This window comes from Lissotriton helveticus, chromosome 9, assembly GCF_964261635.1.
Source record: "Lissotriton helveticus chromosome 9, aLisHel1.1, whole genome shotgun sequence".
Taxonomy (NCBI): domain Eukaryota; kingdom Metazoa; phylum Chordata; class Amphibia; order Caudata; family Salamandridae; genus Lissotriton; species Lissotriton helveticus.
The window spans coordinates 1,045,052,748-1,045,076,852 of record NC_136070.1 but is presented as its reverse complement, the minus strand read 5'-3'; the positions used below and the strand labels follow the sequence as shown (position 1 = coordinate 1,045,076,852).

The window sequence follows — 24,105 nt, the reverse complement described above, 5'->3', positions numbered from 1 at the left end:
TCTCCCTCTGTCTCCCTCCCTCTGTCTCCCTCTCTCTCTCTATCTAACTCTCCCTCCCTCTGTCTCCCTCCCTCTGTCTCCCTCCCTCTGTCTCCCTCCCTCTGTCTCCCTCCCTCTGTCTCCCTACCTCTGTCTCCCTACCTCTGTCTCCCTACCTCTGTCTCCCTACCTCTGTCTCCCTACCTCTGTCTCCCTACCTCTGTCTCCCTACCTCTGTCTCCCTACCTCTGTCTCCCTCCCTCTGTCTCCCTCCCTCTGATTGTCTCCCTCTGATTGTCTCCCTCTGATTGTCTCCCTCTGATTGTCTCCCTCTGTCTGTTGCCGTATGTCTGTCGCCCTCTGTCTGTCGCCCTCTGTCTGTCGCCCTCTGTCTGTCTCCATCCCTCTGTCTCCATCCCTCTGTTTCCATCCCTCTGTCTCCCTCCCTCTGTCTCCCTCCCTCTGTCTCCCTCCCTCTGTCTCCCTCCCTCTGTCTCCCTCCCTCTGTCTCCCTCCGTCTCCCTCTGTCTTTCTCCCTCCCTCTATCTCCCCCTCTGTCACCCTCTGTCACCCTCTGTTCCCTCCCTCTCTCTCTCCCTCCGTCTCCCTCTATGTCTGTCTGTCTCTCTGTCTTAGTCTCTGCCCCTATCTGTCTGTCCCTGTCTTTGCCTCTGTCTGTCTCCATCTGTCCCTGTTTCCCTCCCTCTGTCTCCCTCTCCGTCTCTGTCTGTCTCTGCGTGTCTTCCCCTGTCCCTGTCTCTGCCTCCATCTGTCTCTGTCTGTCTGTCTGTCTCCCTCCCTCCCTCCCTCTCTCTCTTTCTCCCTCCCTCTCTGTCTCCCTCTCTCTCTCGCTCTCCCTCGCTCTCTCTCTCTCTGTCTCCTTCTGTCTCACTCACTCTGTCTGTCTCCCTCTGTCTGTCTCCCTCTCTGTGTCTCTCTCCCTCCCTCCCCCTCCCTCAGTCTCCGTCCCTCAGTCTCCCTCCCTCTGCCTCCCTCCCTCTGCCTCCCTCCCTCTGCCTCCCTCCCGCTGCCTCCCTCCCGCTGCCTCCCTCCCTCTCTGTCTCCCTCTCTCTCTCTGTCTCCCTCTCTCTCCCTCTCTCTCTGGCTCCCTCTCTCTCTGGCTCCCTCTGCCTCCCCCCCTCTGTCTCCCTCTCTCTGTCTTCCTCTCTCTCTCTGCCTCCCTCTCTCTCTGTCTCCGTCTTACCCTCTGTCACCCCCCTACCTCTGTCAGTCGCCCTCTGTCTTCCTCTTTCTGTCTCCCACCTTCTCTCTCTCTCTCTCTCTCCCTCCCTCTGTCTCCCGCCTATCTGTCTCCCTCTCTCTCTGTCTGTCTCTGTCTCCCTCCCTCTGTCTCCCTCCCTCTGTCTCCCTCCCTCTGTCTCCCTCCCTCTGTCTCCCTCCCTCTGTCTCCCTCCCTCTGTCTCCCTCCCTCTGTCTCCCTCCCTCTGTCTCCCACCCTCTGTCTCCCACCCCCTGTCTCCCTCCCCCTGTCTCCCTCCCTCTGTCTCCCTCTCTCTCGGTCTCCCTCTGTCTCCCTCTGTCTCCCTCTTTCTGTCTCCCTCTCTCTTTGTCTCCCTCTCTCTGTCTCTCTCTCTCTGTCTCGCTGTCTCCCTCTCTCTGTCTCCCTCTCTCTGTCTCCCTCTCTCTGTCTCCCTCTCTCTGTCTCCCTCTCTCCGTCTCCCTCTCTCTGTCTCCCTCTCTCTGTCTCCCTCTCTCTGTCTCCCTCTCTCTGTCTCCCTCTCTCTCTGTCTCCCTCTCTCTCTGTCTCCCTCTCTGTGTCTCCCTCCCTCTATCTGTCTCTGTCTGTATCCCACCCTGTATCTCCCTCTATCTGTCTTCCTCCCTCTGTCGCCCCCTTCCCTGTCTGTCTCCCTCTGTCTGTCGCCCTCTGTCTACCTCCGTCTCCTTCCCTCATTGTGTTTATCTATAATTTTTCACTACAACATTGTCTAAATCGAATTTTCATTTTATTTCCATTTTTAGTCATATTGTTCTTTAAATGTAGTTATTTCAGTCCTTAGTGTTTTTTGCAGAGTATTTTCACTGTTAGCTGTATATAGCATTCTCCCCATTGCACAAACGGATGGAATTTCATAAGAAAGTTTCAATTTCAATCCGGTCTGTCACTTCACAGTTTTTAAACTAAGAATGTTTGCACTAACCCCGCTCCCCAAACCCCCCACCCGCGCCCCGTAGCTTTTTATCTGATTGTTGTGGCCTGCTGTGAGAGACTAAAGCGCCCGTCCCCTGCCTAAGACTTGCTAATTGTGCTGCTCACCGCCTGAGGCCTGGGATGGGCGGAGATGCTCCATGCTTAGCCTCCTCTGCCGGCCCATTGTCATTCTGCCCATGGCAATGAACCGGCCTCACTCTGTGACCTGCTGAGAGTCACACTCGGCGCTGTAGCAACCTTTCAGGTAGGAAAATCGGCCCAGGTATGTGGGACCATCCTCCAAGCGCCCCCTCTTGCCCCCCAGTGCGGACGTCCATGGTCGCTTCCCTTATTTTGTCTAAAGTTGGCTACACAATAGCTAATAAAGCTGCGTGTTTTAGTCTTTGTCAAATCTTTGACTAAATCTAAACTTGACATAATGCTTCTGGGATCTAATTCTGTTAAAAAGCGTATCACGTGAATAAACGATCATTGAATCAACATTTTAGTGTCTAATGGAAGGTTCAACTTCGGTCCAATCCTTTCCTGGTGTGCATATTTAGAAAATCCACAATACTCTGATGCCATTTCTATCCTATCTGGAAGCGTTTTTTGATCTATTAAACGAAGGTGGCATAACGAGTTACACCACTATTGGCGGGCACACCAATGCTTAAACAATTGCTCCTTTCGTTTTAGGGATCATTGTAAAATCTTATACCTGACCTTTTTGCAAGATATGCAAGAATGATGCTAGGATAAACATTATGTCAGGGTTGGGTGCCACTGTGCAATGATTACCAACAATATACAGAACAAGCATTTGCAATGCAATAGGTCTCGCATTAGCAAAGTTTGAGCTATTGGTCTTGTAAATGACAGTTTTTTTTATTTATGTGTTGGTTTTGAAAATAGCTAAATTAATAGCTTTGTCATTTACAATGACAATAGTTATAACTTTCGCAAATGTGACACCTATAGCATTTGTAATGCAACATGTTTTGAATATATGTGACTTGGATGTATTGATATTACAAATTACAATGGCTTTTAATTTTTTTAAATAATTAATACTTAAATTAAATTGATTGTAATTTATAATGGCAATAGCTTAAACCTTTGTAAATAACTTTTGTGAAGACTATGTTCAGTGTATTTTATTGTGACGAAAATCCAAGAACAGAAGTGAAATATTAACATCTTTTTGTGACATTTGTAATAAAGCTTGAAACATTGAGAGAACATATTTGAACCAGTTGTTGAATGGTTGCGCAGATTGATGCTGGGGTGGCGCTGAGTGATGCTGTGGTGGTGCTGAGTGGTGCTGAGGTGGTGGTGGGGTGGTGCTGGGGTGGTGCTGGGGTGGTGCTGGGGTGGTGCTGAGTGATGCTGGGGTGGTGCTGAGTGATGCTGGGGTGGCGCTGAGTGATGCTGGGGTGGCGCTGAGTGATGCTGGGGAGGCGCTGAGTGACGCTGGGGTGGCGCTGAGTGACGCTGGGGTGGCGCTGAGTGACGCTGGGGTGGCGCTGAGTGACGCTGGGGTGGCGCTGAGTGACGCTGTGGTGGCGCTGAGTGACGCTGTGGTGGCGCGGAGTGATAATGTGGTGGCGCGGAGTGATAATGTGGTGGCGCGGAGTGATAATGTGGTGGCGCGGAGTGATAATGTGGTGGCGCTTAGTGATAATGTGGTGGCGCTTAGTGATAATGTGGTGGTGCTTAGTGATAATGTGGTGGTGCTTAGTGATAATGTGGTGGTGCTGAGTGATGCTGGGGTAGCGCTGAGTGATGTGGTGATGCAGAGGGCAGAAGGGCACAAAAACAAGGGAAAAACGAGTCTAACAGAGGGCAGAAGGGCACAAAAACAAGGGAAAAACGAGTCTATCCTAGGGCAGAAGGGCACAAAAAGCGAGTCTAACAGGGGGCAGAAAGGCACAAAAAGCGAGTCTAACAGAGGGCAGAAAAACAAGGTAAAAACGAGTCTAACAGAGGGCAGAAACGCACAAAAAACGAGTCTAACAGAGGGCAGAAAGCCACAAAATATCAAAGAAAGCAATCAATCTAGCAAACACGTAGATATTTATCAGCGTATATTTTTAAAATATACTAAGGCACCCGTGTGTATAGAACAAAGTCTTTTTTTAAACAGGGAAGGCACGTGCTCTGAGATAGTTCCGTTCCGTTTTGAAAAGTCACCTCCGCGTGAACAATCAGCACGGATATCCGCGCAAAGATTAGGAAAATAAATATTACGTTTGCTTTCACAAAGGGGAGCTGCTAAATAGATCCATATGCATGCGAAATTAATTAGACGCTATTAGTGACATCGAAAGCAGTACCTGGGACGGAGGACACCTTCAGGGCATGTAGAGCATATGTTGGAATGCTACTTAATTGACTCATTACATAAATTAAGCATTCGTTTTTAGAGCACACACAGCCGAAAAGATATCTTAATTAACAGAGTATAAATTACGGGGGTGGGGGGAGGAGTTGATTCCGTAATGCCCCCCACCGCACTTCCCCATGAGCCAAAATGAGAGGACAGGAGAGGGAAAGAACCCAAATAAGACTTTTTTTTATTAAGGCGGGGTATTTACATAATAATGACCGTAACCATAACGCTAATATTATGTTTTATTATTGTTGTTGTTATTTCCATTCTTATTGGCATCGTCGTCATCTATGCAGTAAGTCACAAGAATGAGTGATCCCGGCACTTTCTTTGGACTTGGTACTCCTTTTCTCTTTCTTGGTATGTGACATTGACCAGCATATCTGCACGACGCACGGAGAACGCGGCGAACAACATGTTGCGGCAGAAACCTGTTTTGCGTGCAACCAGCTGGGCTGGGTGAGCTGACATCCTGCCGGCACTGCGGGAATTGAACAGATTCTGCATTGAACAACCTGCATCTGTGCGCCTTGGAATAGTTTCTGTGCACTTTGAAGTGAAATACAGATGATTGGTTACAGATAATTAATAATGTGAATCGTCTACCTCGCCCCTTCATTCCCATAGAAGGATAAAGAATGAATCGCTCGCCTTTCAGGTAGCGAGGTAGTGACAGGTAAATATTAACGCAAAAAACACACAAAATAAGAGCCCACCCCCCCAACCGCTTCCAGGCGAGACACCTCTCAGTCTAATGATATCCTGTTGAAATGTACACAGGAACATTATAAAGGTCCATTTTACATCTCCTTCCTGTGTTTCGTTCTGTGCTCGTCGAGCCTCTACAGTAAAATAGGTTTTCTTGTGTTCGTTTGCATTCGTGATTTTGAACCGTTTATGCAAATCTGAGTTCCGTGCAGGTTGTTCAGCTACTGCCCGAATAAGAGCTCTTCCTTGCTCCTGTATGATGGCGTTCCTAAATCGGTATTTAATCCTCTATTTATCTCTAATAACCCGTTTTCCGGCTGGCTGGTCGTGTGAGGTCTCTCTTCGCATCGATCATTGCGGGAGTTTACGTAGATTGTAGAATCGACAGAGTGCACGTGTTGGACCTGAAACTGAAGGCTGACAGATGTGTTAAGTCTGAGTTCGATAGCGCTGTATTGCCACTCGCGACGCTTTAGCTTCAGGCTATCTCCGGCCTTTCCATCGCCGTATACGTCCATTCGGTCCTTCTGTGTGTCGGAGCCCTGATCTTTGCAAGCACCGGGAATCCGGTAAAAGGATGGCAGCGCGTGAGTCTCGGCTGGAGGCGTTTCTGCGACCACATGGCCTGGGTGGCTGCACTTCTGACAGGGCTGCAGTGGGCACCTGTACTAGCCCCAAGCATGTGGTGAGCGGCCTTCTGCACACGAGTATAGACATGAAGATGGGGGACCCCTTCGTGGGCAATTTCCCTAAAATTATAGAAGAAACCGCATAAGTACATGGGTGCGTCTGTCACGGTACCGAGAGCACCGCATTATTTTTCCAGGGGGGGCGTCTGCCTAGGGTACCGGAGAGTACCGCATTATTTCAGGGGTGCAGCTGCCAAGATGCTAGAAAGCACCGCTTAAGGCTCCGCCTGCCAGGCACCGGCAAGCACCGCATTATTCCAAGAATGCCTTTGCCCTTTCACCGTAGAACATTGCATTATTCCAGGAGTGTCTCTGCACTGGTACCAGAAAGCACCGCATTATTCCAGGAATGCCTTTGCCCTTTCACCGTAGAGCATTGCAATATTCCAGGAGTGTCTCTGCACCGGTAGCAGAAAGCACCGCATTATTCCAGGAATGCCTTTGCCCTTTCACCGTAGAGCATTGCAATATTCCAGGAGTGTCTCTGCACCGGTAGCAGAAAGCACCGCATTATTCCAGGAATGCCTTTGCCCTTTCACCGTAGAGCATTCCATTATTCCAGGAGTGTCTCTGCACCGGTAGCAGAAAGCACCGCATTATTCTAGGAATGACTCCGACACTACACCTTGAAGTACCGCATTATTCCAGCGGTGTTCCTGCCACGGTCACGGTAAGCACCGCATTGTTCCTGGGGTACCTCTGCTACGGTACCATGGCCCAGTATGCCCCCGGAGGAGCACATGGTGTGTGTACTGGGCTGGCACTGGCACATCCATCCCACTCTGCTCTCTGGCGGGAAGTGACCTTCCTTTGACTTCTGGACTCTCTGCTGGTTGTTTCCGACTTGGAGTGAAAGCCAGACCCTTTGCGCACAGCTGACAGGTTACTCGCTATAGTTGGTGCATTTTTTACTGCTCCTTTATAGTGCTCTATGGCTCCTCAAATATTATTATACTTGCCTGAACTCTGAAATAGTGCAGCAGAGAAACGAGCACACTATTAGTGTTTCCGCTGAAGAACTTGGTTTGAAAAAAGTAGAAACAAAATAAGTCTTAATCAGAGATACGGACCGTCGCTTCACTGTCGTGCATTCCGTGGTTGTGGAAAGATGTTTACGAGGAACGTGTGCATTCAGGGTCCACCTGATGGCACGCGCTCAGGAACAGAAGGAGGTTGTAGTATTGCCCCCACATGGAAGCGCTTATTAAAAGGGGCTCCCTGTTAGTGCATGGTGCTTTTGTAGATTACAACTCTAGCAATAACAAGCAAAACAAGTGACGTCAGGCGGGCGCGTGCACTTCCGCGCAGGCGCAGAGTGTTCTTGGTCGCTTCTCCGGCACCCGCCCGCCCATCCATCGGGAGCCGGGCAGAAGGAGCCCACATGAAAACAGGACAAGAAAAGAGCCTGGTGAGGTGAGGTGAGGTGAGGTGAGGTAAGGGGGGGGCGTGTGTGTATGCAGTGTGTGTGTATGCGACGGCGGGGGTGGGTTCTCTGTATGCGTGCGTGTGTGTATGTGCGCTCGTGTGTGTGTCTCTGGTGAGGTAAGGGGGGAGCGTGTGTGTGTATGCAGTGTGTGTGCGCGCATGTGTGTGTATGCGACGGCGGGGGTGGGTTCTCTGTATGTATGGGTGCGTGCATGGGGGCTCGTGTGTGTGTGTGTGTGTGTGTCTCTCTGGGTATGCGCATGCGTGTTGGTGCTTCCGAGGCAGGAGAGGGGCACGGCGCCGTGCGCGCCCACGAGGTGCAATCTGCGCTCGTGCACCCTCTCCTGTCCACATTCCTAAAAACGGGCAGCAATAGTTGTCGAAGCCGACTGCAATCAATGCTTACGCATTGAAGCAGGTCGTGCTTCGACCTAAAAATGACCATAATACTACTGAGGTCACCATAATTGCCTGGATCGGCACAGAGTCTCAAGGTGGTGCACAGTATCGCAGAAACCTTGTTGTTTTTGCATTTGCTGTGCTAAGTGCGCCCGGTTTGCCCAGACGTGGGCGCAAACTCACTGCACCACTGGATTTAAGTTAGCCTGACTGATATGGGGTGATAACCCGAAGCCGGCCCTAGGATGCTTGTTTCCAATCCAGGGAGGCCCTGACTTGGCAGTTCGGGCTGCACTGTTCCCATGATGCACATGGTCAAGACTGATTTGCATATGGCTGAGTCAAAACTGAGTTGACATGGTGGGAAAAAAGCAAAATGGATTTGGGATGCGGCCTCAGCAATTGAAAGATGAATTCAAGCATTGCATCCATCACCTTGTTGTTTTTGCAGTATGTCAGGAAAAGCATGATATCAGGGCTAGGTACACTCGCAGTTTGGATGCCATAATTATTCTGATGACTGGGCAAGCATGTTACCAATATGCCCTGAATGTCCAAAAGTTGCCAAGAACACCTCTATTACGTAAGGGGCAGTATTTGACTATGGATGACCAAGGGCATCATCCCATGAATGCCAGCAAGCTGCCAGGATTCCTCACTATATGCAAGGGCCAACAAAAATCGCTAATGGGTCGTCAAGGGTGTGCCACTTGACCTCAGCCGAGAAGGAATGACATTGCAGTACCTTGCAGACAAAAGTGGGATGAGGCCTCAGGACCACTTAAAAAAGGAATACTGTGCAATATTCAGAGGAATAAAGGACCTATACCTTGGTGTTGGACTTGTCCATTTCTGCAGGGTTATCCCCAGACTTTTTGCCTTCACCCTCCTTTTTTCTGAACCAGTTTTTGCTTGCCTTTAGGACTTAACCAGTGCTAAAGTGCGTGTGCTCTCTCCTTTAAACATAGTGAAATTGTCTTAGAACTGATCTCCAAAACTGGTTGTGGGCTGCTTGTGTACCGGTTCACGGAGGGCATTGTCTGGCAGTTCGGGCTGAACTGTTCCCACTAGAACCGGGTCAAATCTGATTTGCACATAGCAGGAGTCCAAACTGAGGTATCAAGGTGGGCATAGAAAAATGGATTGGTATACTCTCCCAAGCAAGTGCCAGATTTATTCAAGAATTCTATCCATCTCCTAGTTGTTGTTGTTGTTGCAGTTGACCCCCATGATGTGCGGCTTCATAAATGTTCCAACTTGCAGGCATTCCTTTTGTAAATGGTATATGCTTGGCATAGATCCTGTTGTCTGGCCTGTTTGACCGCATGCTACTAAATACTCTTTATTACTTTTGCAGTCAGTTATTATTTGAGAACCTCCCTCAGATCTAGGTGGACCCTGGAATCTATTTACATGTGGAACATACAGTTATTTGACAGCAATGGCCATTATAGTGCTCTCATCTCTGTTCCTGCATACTCAGACGAGTGTGGTCGATTATATGCTTGATAATATTTAAGGGAAACAACCTTTACAACGCAACTTTTACAACGCACTACCATTACAACGAAACTTTTACAACGCAACATCCATTACATCGCATGCCATTACAACGCAACCATTACAACGCATGACACTACAACGCAGGTCATTACAACGCAGTCATTACAACGCAGTCATTCCAACGCATACCATCACAACGCATAGTACCCTTACACTATCCAACACTTACCCTACTGTTGCACCCCCTGGAGTTAGAATAGTAATTTTTACCCCTACACTATCCAACACTTATCCTACTGTTGCACCCCCTGGAGTTAGAATAGTAATTTTTACCCCTCCACTATCCAACACTTACCCTACTATTGCATGCCCCTGGAGTTAGAATAGTAATTTTTACCCCTACACTATCCAATACTTACCATACATGCAATGTAATGGTATGCGTTGTAATGGTATGCGTTGTAAAGGTAGTATGCGTTGTAATGGAATGCATTGTAAAGGTCGTTTTTAAACATTCGCTGTAATGGCATGCATTGTAATGGAATGCGTTGTAATGGATGTTGCGTTGTAAAAAATGCGTTGTAAAGGTATGCGTTGTAAAAGCATGCGTTGTAACGTCATACATCCATTATTTAAAGTTGTATCACTATAACAATTGGTGAGTTGATGTTATTGCATTTTTAGGATTTAGAGTACTAATCAAAAGTAACTATTTATTGAATGATTGAAATAACACCAGTTTATGCTGTCTGTATAATGTCTCACTGGTATTCATATTTCTCGAACTTCTTCCTCATATCATACCATTAAGAACTAACATACAAAAAAAATCAATGTTCAAAGGAAAGGTTTTGTAAACATTTATTTAATGTTATTCTTGTATTCTGTTCTGTACTTCAAACATATGCTGATGTTTTAACAAAAGAAAGTATGTCGCAAAAAACAAAAAATATACCCCATTCGCAGCTTAATTACTAATCTTCTACAAAAGCCAGGCAAACTCCCTTGGCCGATGCTTGGACATTAGATGTTATGCAGACCCAAGAAAAGATCACTTTGCTGCACTTTACAGGGCACTAACGAGGAACAAGCTGTTCTACTTAACTCCATGTTCTAGGGTATGATTGATTGTGGTTAAAGTGCTGAAAAGACTCTTTGCCAACACAGGCAGGTCAATCACTTCACAATCTACCTACAAAATCACCAGGGCACTCCTTCTAAGCACTTAATAAAAACATTTAAAAAAATGTGCATGCAACCCCTTAAATTTATAACTGGTTTAACGTTAGGCAAATCACTGCAGTGTAAAATATAATAAAAGCATGTCCCTTAGCTGTTTAGGAACCAATACACAAGGTATGAGCTGCTCGTGCAAGCACCTGCAAATACTGGGCGGTAACACTCTAGTATGCATCGGCTAAAGTCGAGTTTTGGATAGTGTAAACTGTAGGACAAATCCAAACCAACAAGTGTTGAATGATAAATACTCGGTGCTGAAGAATCAGAGGTGTGAACACAAGGTGGGCAGGGACAGGAAAGTTGCTCTTTCTACTGGTATGAGGATGTATTGATTAATGAACTCATGATGCCATCAAACTGAAATTACAGATAATTGTTTGCAATTCATTAATCTACCAATGAAGATGTTTACATATTAAAAAACATAACATTTAAATGTAGTAAAGTTGTTAAAACAACATTCTTTAACTGCAATTTCTACAGGCAATGTGAACTGGCATGAACGGGGGTCATTCAGGCAAGTTCAGAGAACAGAGCAAAGTCAGTGATGAGACATGTTCTTCATACTGATGGTAGTTTCTCACATCTCTTTGCATAGCTGTGAGCAAGTAACATCAGTACTGACTGCTATTCTAAGTTTTTTTGTAACAGAGTCCAGCAAAGTAGGTGATAAGTAACGCTTCAGAGTTTAGCAATCTATAAATAATGGGATTATTTGGAGGTACATTACCAGTAGCATTGACTGTTACAGTTTAGCAGCTTGTCAACCATATGTTCGACTCTCACGAACCAGCTGGGAACCGCTTTGTAAATCAGAGGAGTATCAGACCTACAAACAAAAAACATACATTAATAATGTAAATATGCACTACTAAAACAATTCTAGAATTTCTGTTAAATGTCAACTTCCAACCAACCATGCAAAAATGGCCTTCCCATATCTGAAAACATTTTGTAATCACACATTTAATTATCAATCGGAAAAGACAGCCACTCACGCTTCGTGAGAAGTTAGAGGCATAACCTTTTTTATAGAAGTTCTTGGTCTTTTTTAAAAGCATGGCTATTTCAAGGAGGTGGCTTTCTTTAGGAGCGAAAATATCTATCACGATTAATACCCAAAATAAATAGGATGTTCATAGGGTCCGGCAAGAGATTTGAAAACTCAAACAAATATGGCACCATGGTCACGCAAAAACAGCACACTGCACACAACGTAACGATGTGTGCTCATCATGGTGGGCTGGCCAAGCAAATAAACTGCAGCCTTCACCCCAAAAACTCCCATACAACAAGCATTGGCATAGTCAATAGGTCTCGCTTGTGGGACCTTATAAGTATTTAGTTATGCAGCACAATATCCTTAGTGCAACATCATCAACTGTTGCATGCCTAAACACTTATAAGGTACAAGGTTTAGCCGTGCAACAGCTGATGTTGTTGCACCAAGGATATTGTGCTGCAAAACTAAATACTTAAAGGTCCCACAAGCGAGACCTATTGGCTATGCCAATGCTTGTTTTGTATTTCAATGGAACTAGATCGCTCGCCAGTTGTTTTGATTTTGGGTTAGCCTCAATCCAGCTGCAGCATATAGTCATTGTGGTGTGGGGTTGGAAGAAGGGAGCACGAATGCGGAGGCACACGAACCACGAAGACACTACACAAGGAATGCGGCGGAGTGGAAAGAATGAAGCACTTGGGATACGATCGAACAGTTTTAAATGGTACCAACAACACCGCCTGCTACAAACTCTCAAAACCGAGGAACACATTGGTGTTTCTAATGGTCGTGGGACTGGCGTTACACATGCCAGATATTGAAAAATAGACTGGAATTTTTAAGAAAGCTAAAATAACGCAGTTTTTGTCCTGGAAAGTAAAGCGTCTCCTGTTGTATGTGTTCGCATTTATGACACGGGCAGCAAACATTCATGGGACTGAGTAAAAATCTAATAAAAAGCAGCAAGCGGGACGTGTAAATTAAAGTAAACTGCACCCGGCTAAATGATAAACAGTCACGGGCGGAAAGTGAAAGCAAAGCCGGATGGGGCCGTGAGAGCCTGGTGGGGGGCGGGAATGCGAGCGAGGGGAGGAGAATGGAGGGGGAGGCAAGACAGAGGCAAGGAGTGTAATTTTTAAGAAAGCTAAAATAACGCAGTTTTTGTCCTGGAAAGTAAAGCGTCTCCTGTTGTATGTGTTCGCATTTATGACATGGGCAGCAAACATTCATGTGACTGAGTAAAAATCTAATAAAAAGCAGCAAGCGGGACGTGTAAATTAAAGTAAACTGCACCCGGCTAAATGATAAACAGTCACGGGCTGAAGGTGAAAGCAAAGCCGGATGGGGCGTGAGAGCCTGGTGGGGGGCGGGAATGCGAGCGAGGGGAGGAGAATGGAGGGGGAGGCAAGACAGAGGCAAGGAGTGTGGCAAATCGCCGGAGGGAAGCAGGATGGGGGCGGGAGAGCCTACGAGAGAAGCACAAAAGGGAGACATGGGGGAAGCTGGTAATTAGGGGAGGAGAAGCCGCAGAGCGCACGCTGGGCGAAGCCCTTTGATGTGCTGTGCAGCCGTGAATGCGCGTGCTTGTTTGATCACGTGATTCACGTGAACTTAATGAAAACCGCAGCGCAAGAAGCCCTTGGTTTGACGAGGATTTCGAGCACTTGAATTCTCGCTCCGCTCAATGCGCTTGCGCGCATTGATAGGTCGCGAGACCTAAAAACCAACATGCTCAAACACATGATCTTGATGACAATTATGTGAATGAACATGGAGCAAGCATATTTCCACCAACATTCTTGCTTCCAACACGCTACACTGTAGTATGTTTTGGCAATATTTTAGAGAGATTACAGATTCTGCATAATTTAATTTGACCTAAAAAGCAACTCCAGAGAACAGGAATAGTTAATAAATGTACACATGTAGTGCTCGAGTTGAGCTTTTTTTAGGGCAGTTTGAAATGGGACAGCAAAATGATCAGATCATACAAGTTTAATTGGAGCTTCTACATCTAATTGAGAAATGATTCCCGTTATTGTTAACTGAATGCAGATTTTCAAAAGATTGTGCAGGAATTTAAAAAAACTACGGCAGTGGCAATTTGTCATTGTTCTGTGGTTCTGGTGGATATTCAGATCGTTAAGAAACACATTTGTGGAGAATTAGAGCACCACATAAGTGAAAAGATAAATTAGCTTAACAGTGAACAATTGAACACTCACCTGGTGGCTGATAAACTATATTAAAGCTTATTTATTTTAATACATTTTTCTTGTTTTAAAATCATGCAACAACACACAAATACAGCTAATTGCATCTAAATGAGGCACCCGATCAGACCTCTTATAGTCCCAGCCTCATGAATATAAAACATTTTGATCTGCAACTTTCCCCCAAGAAACGTCCTTCAATCCATCCACATGGAAGGGGACCCTATGTGGAGGCCTCACTATTTAGCAATTCATGTGCTTCATCGTTGAACCAAAAATAAGTTCTCCGTTTCCCTCAGACCTTGTCAAAAGTCCTTGGGCATACGCTTGCCTCATACACCCCCTGTTCCACCCCCATAAACACATTCATACCCTCTTGCCACATGGCTTTTGTTGGCGTTTGCTTCTGGCCCCACATTTTTGCAACAGCACTTTTTGTGGCAATGAAATCTAACATACAAAACAACAACTCCCTTCTGGGGGTGTCTGCAAAACTTGGAATGCCCTGTGTTACCAGGTAGAGTGTCTTGGGGATGTCTCTATGATAGCTTCTAATTCCCATATCATTTTGTGCCCAAATACTCTCACCTTGGCACATCCCTCAAATCATGTGGAGAAATATGCCCTCCTCTGTACTGCACCGCAATCAGGCAAGTGTTGAAAGCCCTCCTCATTTTGAATAATCTGCTCCTGTTATAATATATTCGGACAAAAATGTTGAGCTATATTAGTCTGAGCCTAGCTTTGATCACAACTTCCATTGGATGCATCAGGACTGCCTCCAATAGGGCTATTATTAATAGTGCAGTCGATTTGTGACACCGGCTTCAGGGCATTTCTCATATCAATACCCAGTTTCCCAGCAGACTGTGCTCAGGTAGGTCTGTCCGGTTTATCCCTTCTGCTGCGAAGGCATGTGATGAATGCCTGTTTAAGAACCAAAAAAGAAGGGGAGATGCAGACCCTTTGGGTATGGCACTGTAAGAGCAAGTTGTCTGAAAAAAGATAAAGTTCCCAATGAAAATGGTATTTTAGATATTAAAACTCATACCTCCATTATTAAACACATTAGTTCAATGCTGAATTAGATGGCTGAATCAGCTCAAAGAAAACTATAATGTAACTGTCCTATTATCCGTAAAAAAGAAAACTGCAGTTTGAAGCACCTATGAAGTTATTTTAATCTCTTTGCTGAAAAATTGTGAAATCTCTTTTCGCTAAAGGCTAACACTAAAAGACAGTAACTGATGACTCGCTTGTTGAGCCATTTGAAGTTTACAAGTCTTTGCTATTTCAAGAGTAGCGTGTAGGTTATACAACCTCTTCCGTCCTCCTTTATCTGAACCAATACAGCTCTGCCAATTGCAACTCTGCCCTCACATTTGCATCCAAACAGTAGCACTTAGAGAAGGAATGTAGAGCGGGGCAGGCAGCCGCCTAGTAAGTTAAATTAGTACTCCTCCAAGGAGGCAGAAGTTGTAGCGTTGTCTCTGGTTGCAAAGGCTCTACAAGCATCCGGTTTTCCCACACTACAGCATACCTATGCTAGACACAACATACATGCAGCTTCAACGGGAAACTGTTTGATCCAATACTACCTTAGATAGTTGGGTCCTTCCTAGACTGCAAAAAGAGTTTAGTCTACATTTGAACCATTTCTTGAATAGATAGGACGACCCTTCTAGGGTCTAATCCATGCAACTTTGCTGGTACTCTAAAAAGGTCTTGGGAAAAAAGGACTGTTTAATTCTATGTGTCACTTTCCTTTTATAGAACACACTAAATGGGGGACATGTTGTGTGCATCCCTCCTACTCTCCTTGTTGAGTGCCACCAAAAGAAACATTTTCCAAGTGTTAGACTTGGCATCTTTGGCTTCGTTTCCCCTGACCTTTTGCCTCTACCTCCTCCTGGATTTCGTTTTTTCAGGCTTAGATGATTTGGGCACGTTGCCACTGCTGATCAGTGTCAAAGGGCAAGGGCTCCCTGTGTAAATTATTATTATGATTGGTTATCCTTTATTGGCATATTTGAATTACTGGTAAGCCGCCTGTAGCACTGATTGTGCCACTCACATGAGTAGCCCTGAAAAGGTATCTCAGACCTGCCACTGCAGTGTCTGAGCGCAGTTTTAAACTACCATGTCGACTTGGTGAATGCTCCCACTTGCAAGACCCTAACCTTCCCCTCTCTTACATGTATGACACCCATCAGGTAGGCCCAAGGTCCCCCCATGGGCAGGGAGCAGTGTATGTGAAAGGTAGGGCATGTACTGGTGGGTGTGACGTGCTGATAGTGAAATACTATTGAAAGGCTATCTGTCCCATAGGATAGCATGGGAGTTACTTTGGAACACCTTACAAGTATAACTTCACATTGGGACAAGATAGAGGAATATCGTTTAGGCTCCCTGAACCCAGAATTTTAGATCACTTCTAGACTCAAGAGGAATCTTTGCCAAGGAGAAGAGATGGAGAGCTGTGAGTAGGAGTACTGCCCCTTTTCTGTGTGCTGTTTCTGCCAAGGAAAGGACAAAGACTGGAACTTTGCTAGGAAGCCTGCTTGAAGAAGATTCTTTAAGGGCCTCTGTGTGCTGGCCTCCTGTTTTGAAGTCTCAGGGACACAAAGACTTCACCTGCAACCCACTCACCAGCACCTGGACTCCTGTGTGGACTCCTGCATTCAAAAGGGTACCAATTCCAGTTCCTAGGCCCAGAAGGGCCTAGTGGTTAGTGTTGCAAAGCAAAGAAAACCATCTCGGATGCTGATGTAACGCCGTGACCTGCACAGAGGCCAGGGCCACTGGTCGCAGAGTGCACGATGCACTACCCTGCCTGCACCACAGCTCCAACACCCTTTGACACCTGCCAATGCCTGCAGTTATTGGCCTTCCCTCTGGCAGCGCCGGTATACCCATTATCGCAGCGCCAATAACCGCAAAGGGTGACTCCACAAACTCGACGACTTTGCACCGCCTCACCGGAACAGACGCCTCACCGCCGACACAACTAACTTCCAATTGACATGTCGCCTCCTTGAGGACTCGCTGCCTCTCCTCCCCATGGCAGTCAGTGAGCCGGCATCGACCTCAGCACAGACGCCTCACTTCCACGATGCCATGCATTGTCATAGACTACGTTTTCCAAAGTACTGTTGGTTTGTGGGCTCGTGTGACCCTGTGCCCGACGCAGCACACCTCACCATCGGCGCCGTACTTTGGATCTATTTCTGTCACAACATTGTAATAGCCTCAGGTGGAGCTGATCCAATCATCAGTGATCAGCAGGTGTCATGAGTTCTTCTGCTAGAAGCTGGTTGTCTGTCTCAGGAGTTGTACTGGGGATGGGGGGATCGGTTCTGGAGATGAAAGAGCCTCCCTGCAATAAATGAAGCTTCACATGGATGGCTTCTCAGACTTGAACTGTGCAATCACAGCATACAGGAAGGCAGCTGAGATGAGGTCAGTGTGGAAGAAAAAAAGGTGGCCAGATCTTGGGTGTAGGGGGTGGGTGTTGTGAGGGATATGGCAAGTTGTTCCAGTGATTCCAAGTCAGTTGTGCGTAACATGTCCACAATGGAGGAGTGAGAAGTTAGTAAAATAGTCTAACATGGAGTGAGTTCTGAGAATGAGGATCTCTAACATCAGAAGAAACTCCTGGGAGACCTCTGACCAAACTAAGAGGGTTGGCACAGACTCCCGATCCTCCAAAAACTGGATCAACAAAAAAAGGTGAGAAGTAACACTCCTTGGTAGAGTTTGCCTCAAGTCCATGGATGAACTTCCAAAAGCACTGCTGCTATTGAGTGTACATTGGAAGAAAAATATCTGGCCAAATGTACACTTTTACCATTTACATTGTGTTGGTACAGAGAAGGGCATGTACAGTGGGGGAGGCCTTGCCCCTGCACTTCTTGCACTAAATCACTTGAATCTAATCAACAAATGGGTAGAAATCTCCTTTACAACTGAACCTGAGCAGCAGTGGAGCTGGAGTGAAGGAGGATACCTACCTACTTGATCAGCAGAGTACTCAGCACTGCTTTGTGGTCCAGATCCTATCCTTACCCCTTGACTTTTTTTCAAATGATAAAATCCAAAATCTCTTGACGGACTGGTGCACGCTTACTTTGTATGAAAACCAGGTAGTATTTTAGGAATATTTTTCACTTTGCTACTGGATTCAAGGTAGCCTGGTTGATGAGGAGTCTTACCCCGAAACTAGTCCCAGGATGCTTGTTTCCGGTCCAGGGAAGAAAAGGCTCGGCAGTTCAGTCTGGACTGTTCCCATGAGGCACAGGGTCAAGACTGATTTGCATATGGCTAGGTCTGAACTGGGGTGGCAAAGTGATCTAGAGAACGAGGATGGGTTTAACTGAGGTCTGTGACTGGGGGTGAGTGTCTGAAAAGGTTCAGCACTCCGTCCATCATCTCCTTGTGTTTGCTTTGTTTGCCCTAAGTTGGCGGGGTATACCCAGGTGTGGGTCCCTTTCTCTCTTTGCCACTTGATTCATGCTAGCCTGGCTGATGAGGGGTGTTACCCCAAAACCGGTTCCAGGATGCTTGTTTCCAGTACAGGGAAGACCTGGCTTGGCAGTTCAGTCTGGACTGTTTCCATGAGGCACAGGGTCAAGACTGATTTGCATATTGCTAGGTCTGAACTGGGGTGGCGAAGTGAGCTAGAGAACGATGATAGATTCAACCCAGAACTGTGACTGGGGGCGAGTGTCTAAAAAGTTTCAGCACTCCTTCCATCATCTCTTTGTGTTTGCAGTATTTTAGGAACCTCATACTGCTGGTATAACACAAAGCATGAGGATGAGGATAGAAGGGAAACAATATCAGACAAAAATATCTAAGGGTATCAAGGTTATCTGTGCTCAACCCCATGTTAAGATTTTGATTTGCACAGCTGAGGCAGGTCCAATCCATACCACAGCAGGCAGAAGCTTTTGTGGGGTTTAGGGAAAAAATAGTTGCAGGCCCTTAACCATTGTCATGGGGCTGAGCCTTGTCTTTGACCTGTGTTAAGTTGACATGAGCTTATTAGAAGTTTAAACGCCATTTTTTCCTTTCCGCTGCCCTTTTGCACACGGCACGCATGATTATAAATGTTTAGAGTTAAGCAGAGTGTTTTGCTTCACACGAGAATAATATGTTTTTCTACATTAGCAGCCTTGCTTGGTAAGCTTTGTCTGAACAGTGAGAGCCGAGGACTTCAAGGTTATTCCAACACAGTGGTTGTTTTTCAGACTGATCAGCGCACGTTCTAGACATAACATATATGCAGCTGTGGCCACCTCTGATTTTGGCATGTTTCATAATGCACTGCGTAGACATGATCACACACAATTGGAGAACATTCGCATGCTGAGAGCTGGTGCAGAATCTGATGTGATCCATTTCTGCTAAGTACCAGAGGTACGGGGCCGCCCTTGTAATCCCAAGAGACCTTCTGTAGATATAAAATAACCTACTAGCAAGGGAGGGTGAAATATAGGTATATTTAAAGCATGTTTCCATTTAGCATTGTAACATGCTTTCTCCCTTTGTATTTTATGGAATAGCAGCTATGCTGATAATCTTGTTGCTTATAATATGTCTGCTTGTATTAGCTAAGATACTGCGCATGAGAACACAGCATTAGAAATAAATATTTCAAACTTGCTTGTGTCTTCTTTTACTCCCTGTTTTGGACTGGTATGAGAGTATAACGAAAGAGTGTTCATGTGTTCCACATTGCCGGAGGTGATCTAAGTTCCATGTTCTGGGTAATCTAATCATTGGCCTTATGGAAGAACCTATGAGATACGGATGCTAGTCTGGTAAGGGGATATGGGGTACTAAGGTGAGTTTTGGCACACCCTAATTCACTGAGTTTCCAAGTCTCTATGCACAGTTCTGTGTAGGAGCAGAATCCCTGCTACACCATAAGAACCTGGTTTTAACCCCAGCTTGACCAAAGCGTTTAAACCCTTGGCAATTACTTTTCTTCACTGTAGCTCCCATGTGCAGCATTACATTTGAAGTCACCTTGAAATAATTTATTTGAGGATGAGCACTGTCAAAAACATCTAATGCATATACTTTAATAAACAATAATGTTACTCCATTTCTAACAATAAAGGCTTATATAGGAAGCACAAGAAAACTGACAGAATCTCGATCCTCCATAAAAAGAAGGATTAAGTTTGATAGGTCCGTGCAGGCTCCAGATCAACTCTTATCAGTCTATAATAGTCCTCTTATGCGTAGCAAGGAGTCTTCAACTCTTAATATATTACATGCCCACCTTCTCAGTCTGACTGCCAAGCTGCAACTTATGATAGCCGTAGATTTTAATGTCATCTCAGAACCATTAGAGAGTATATATATCTAACAACAGAGGAGTAAGCTGAAGCCATGGGCATCACATCAACAGAACCTCCATTTGTAGCCATGAATGTTGCTGCTGCTTAGCTAGCCAATCTAACACTGTCCCACAGCATGCTTCCATGAAATGGACAGTCAAGACCAGACCAAGAGAGAACATACAACTTTTGCGTGAGGGTTCTATAAAAGTAGGTAAGACTACTTCCTCTTGGATGTTAAACTGTGGGACAAGATGCTGGACTCAAGGGTACTTCCCAGTGCAGGCAGTGACCAGCAAGCATTAAAACTTAGCTTATCCCCAAACTCGTTCACACATTCCTCTGGACAACTGGCTCAAAGCAAGTCAAACCTATAATCAGTTACAACTTTACAACAATTAAATGGGCAACGGTTTTAGCCCACCAGGAAGTTAGATTAAGATCTATGATCTCTATTACTCTGCTCTTGCGTCGTATGCTAATTACAAGAGTCACAATATAGCCAACAGCAGCTGTTTGATAAATTAAGGAAGCTTTTTCAGCAACCTTTCCAGGCCCAGTCTTCTTTTCAGCAACCTTTCCAGGCCCAGTCTTCTATTTTTACATTTAACAAGATAACTAACCCTTGGTACAACTCAAAATGCAGCCAGGCAAAATCTTTCGTTATTCAAGCTGTTAAATCTTGTGTCCCATCTACGATCAAAAAGGCTAGGTCAGATTATAGGCATATACCTACATCAAGTAAAGGAGACTGGGATGAGGCGGCGTGGTCATATCTTTTGGAGGCTATAAAGGTCAATGATATGACCTTTTGGCATCCAGAAGCACTTGACAGTAAACAGATAGTCGGCCTACTGATAATTATATTCAACCAATGGCATGGGTCTCATTTTGAGAACCTCTACTCAGCTCCTTTGATGACAGAGGGTCCATCAGCCTCTTGTCTATCCATCTTGAATTATAGAAGGGAAATAAGGCCTGCAACGGCTATGTAGACCTCCTTTTTTTCCTCTGGATGGCACTCAGACTGTTGTTGATTCATTAAAAACTGCCAAATCCCCAGGTCCAGATAAGATCCCAGGAGATCTCTTTTGACATGACCCGCAATTATGGTTCACCCATATAAATGTATTATCGAAAACTATTGTTAAGGGGTGGTGATACCCGACACATGGTGTGGGGGCAAATTTGTACCCGTTTATAATAAGGGGGATAGAACTCTGCTGCGTAACTACAGATCCATAAGTCTAGTGGACAATTTACAAAAGATCGTCGCTAGAAAGTCTTACAAAAAGTAGAGCAATGGATGATAGCTAACAATAGTTTATCTCCTTATCAAGCAGGATATTGGGCTTGGGTGGGTACAATTGATCCAACATTTCGCTTGACCCTTATTATTAGACTACAGAAGAACAATTGCACACAGGGGCGTTGGGTAAATCAGGTTGAGACGCACCTGGAAACCCAGTTGGGGTGAACCATCACCGCCGTGAGGGCAACGGCCATCGCGCAGCGGTAGCAGCCTTCCATCCAGCCGTGAGGGAAACGGCTTCGAGGGCTCACGAGGTCTGGGAACCACATCCCCCAGAGTACTCTACACCGTCGCGTGGTTGACGCGGCAGAGCGCGACCGGAGGCGCGGATAAAGCAGCGCCAGACCCACGCACCGTGGGACACGCGCGGGCGGTCGCCGGGCTAAGCCCGGGCAAAGGGCGGGTCATCTGTGGCCATCCGGGGCCAGAGGAGGCCGGGACGGGCCACCACCCTTGGCTGTTGAAATGGGTAAGCGAAAACAGGATACTCATGGAGAGGAGGAGGGAAAAAAGGCTAAAGTCCCTAGGAAATCAGAGACTATTATTTCCTATCTGACCTCAGCAGTGGGGGTGTTGAGCGCCGAAATTGCTAATGCTGAAAAAAGAACTAGGTTTGGGAACACCTGCCCCCATAGGTGACGCCCCCGTAAGCTTGCCTGAACCTGCTCCAAGACCTATTATTCCTCTGGACCCTGTTGTGTCGATTAAGAACCCACCACTTGTGTCTAACAGCGGTCTAGTTGATCCTGAAAAACAAACTACTGATGTAGGGGGGTCTCTTTCAGCTCCCTCAGCTAAAACTGATGAAGTATCCACAGGCTTGGTTGGGAAGCGAGGGAAACCGAGGAAGTCAACTAATAAACAATTACTTGGCACGGTCCCACAGCCATTAAACCATACTGGAATTGATCGCCTGGCGTCCCTTGTGGAAGAAATGTTTGAGTCACGTCTGGAACCTGTTCTTATTGGTCTAGCTAAGAACACTGTGGACTCTTTGAATACTTGTGTCGCTACTCTGGTTACTAAATGTGCAAATATCGATAAATTCATAGAAGAGCACAGAGCTTGTTGCAGGCCAGGTAGTCATGTTAGTGAAGAGCACAGTATTAATGGGGCGAAAAAAAGGCAGGAGGTTACAAGTGCCACTATCCTAGTTGATGCACCCTCAATTTCTGCATCAAACTCTGGGAAGGTAGGGGTTTTGAATAAATCAAAAGCCGCTCAGCCCCTAATTGCCCACATTGCCAAGGCTAAATCAGTGGATAACGGGGTAGTTACGCCCCCCAGGGCAAGTCTCAGCACTAGTAAGGGGTTCCATCAGGGGAGGGGATTCATTTTAGATCTCCCGCCAGACGCTGCACCGTTGGTGGCTGTCCTGACGGGGGTCCCTCCTTTATCCAGCAACTCTGCTGAATCCACACGAGACCTTATTGGGTTGGCCAAAAAGTGGTGTGCCCAATTGAGTAGTGGTAATTCTGACATCTCCTCCCATGTCATTATGTCAAGACGGGTGGGGTGGGTCGGGAAGCGGAAAAAGTGCATTTCGGGGGATTGTGTTGTGGTCAATTTTAATAGCTCAAATATTGCAAATAGGCTGTTTTGGGATGCCTCTAATATTGGGGGTGGCGGTATTAGGCCTCTCCCTTTGGGGTATTTCTACCCACCGGGCACCAATATCCAATCACCCTTGCTGGAATGGAATAACTTGCCCCCCAGATCTAACCATTAGGTCGATATTCCCCAAAGGATGGTAAGAGGAGGAGGGGGTAGCGAGGAGGGGGTAGAGTACCAGAGAAAGCAGAGAATACAGGAGAAACCCCTGCTAGCAACCCGGCTACAGCCATAACTAGTTGGGTCACAGATATGGCTTTGTCGAATCACTTTTCTCCTTTATCAAATATGGAGGACAATGATTGACTACCTGATATATTCGATAAACCAGGGGAGCTTAACAGGGGGTTGAGTAGTCCTTCCACCTGTAAAATTCTGAGCTGGATTGTGGCCAGAATTAGAACTAAACGGAATGACGAAATATGGGTGGATTTTGTTAAACATTACGATATTATAGCCCTACAAGAAACATGGGATATAACAAAGGACTTTTTCTTGGATGGGTACTCTAGTTTTATAGTTAGTGCGATCACGGGGTTAGGTGGTAGACCAAAGGGTGGCCTGGTCATACTTACCTCGTTAAAACTTACTGGCTCTTTCTCTATGTTGGAGTCTGGGTCTAATAATCTACTAATCCTTGAGTGGTGTAGACCGGATGTATGCACTATTTTATTAATCAACTTTTATAACACCAGTGAGAATGAATTTATGAACCAACACTTCGTTTCCCTGGCAGGTTTTTTAAATGATTATAAATCAGCACACAACACTTTATTCAAGACTATCATTATGGGTGAATTTAATATCCAGCCTTGTGGCTGGGATTGTGTTTTGGATAATATTTATGGACCTCCAGGCTCGCTGATCCCGCACTTTGAACACAATAGGCAGGGTGAGGCTTTAGAGGATCTTTTAGCCAGGTCAAACCTATTTGAGGTAGCACGGGACCTGGAGGAGGGGAGGGCCCCTACATTTAAGGGTAGAGACTCGGATACTGTTATTGACTATATCTTCGTCTCCTCTGAGGTAGTGGATAAGGCCACACTGTATGAAGTAATTCCATCGGGGTTTAGTGATCATAACCCTGTGACCCTGGAATTTAAGTGGGGGGAGGCCGCTATTAATAGGAACAA

The 24,105-nt window shown here is 46.0% G+C and overlaps 1 protein-coding gene across 1 annotated transcript in view; it reads right to left on the bottom strand.

Moving 5' to 3' along the window:
* The window catches only part of IARS1 (isoleucyl-tRNA synthetase 1), a 548,404-nt gene that overhangs the window by 368,934 nt on the left and 155,365 nt on the right, over positions 1-24,105 (bottom strand). Inside the window, exon 13 of the mRNA XM_078661397.1 lies at positions 11,217-11,315. Coding sequence (XP_078517523.1) covers positions 11,217-11,315 — 99 coding nt within the window. The remainder of the gene's footprint in view (positions 1-11,216; positions 11,316-24,105) is intronic.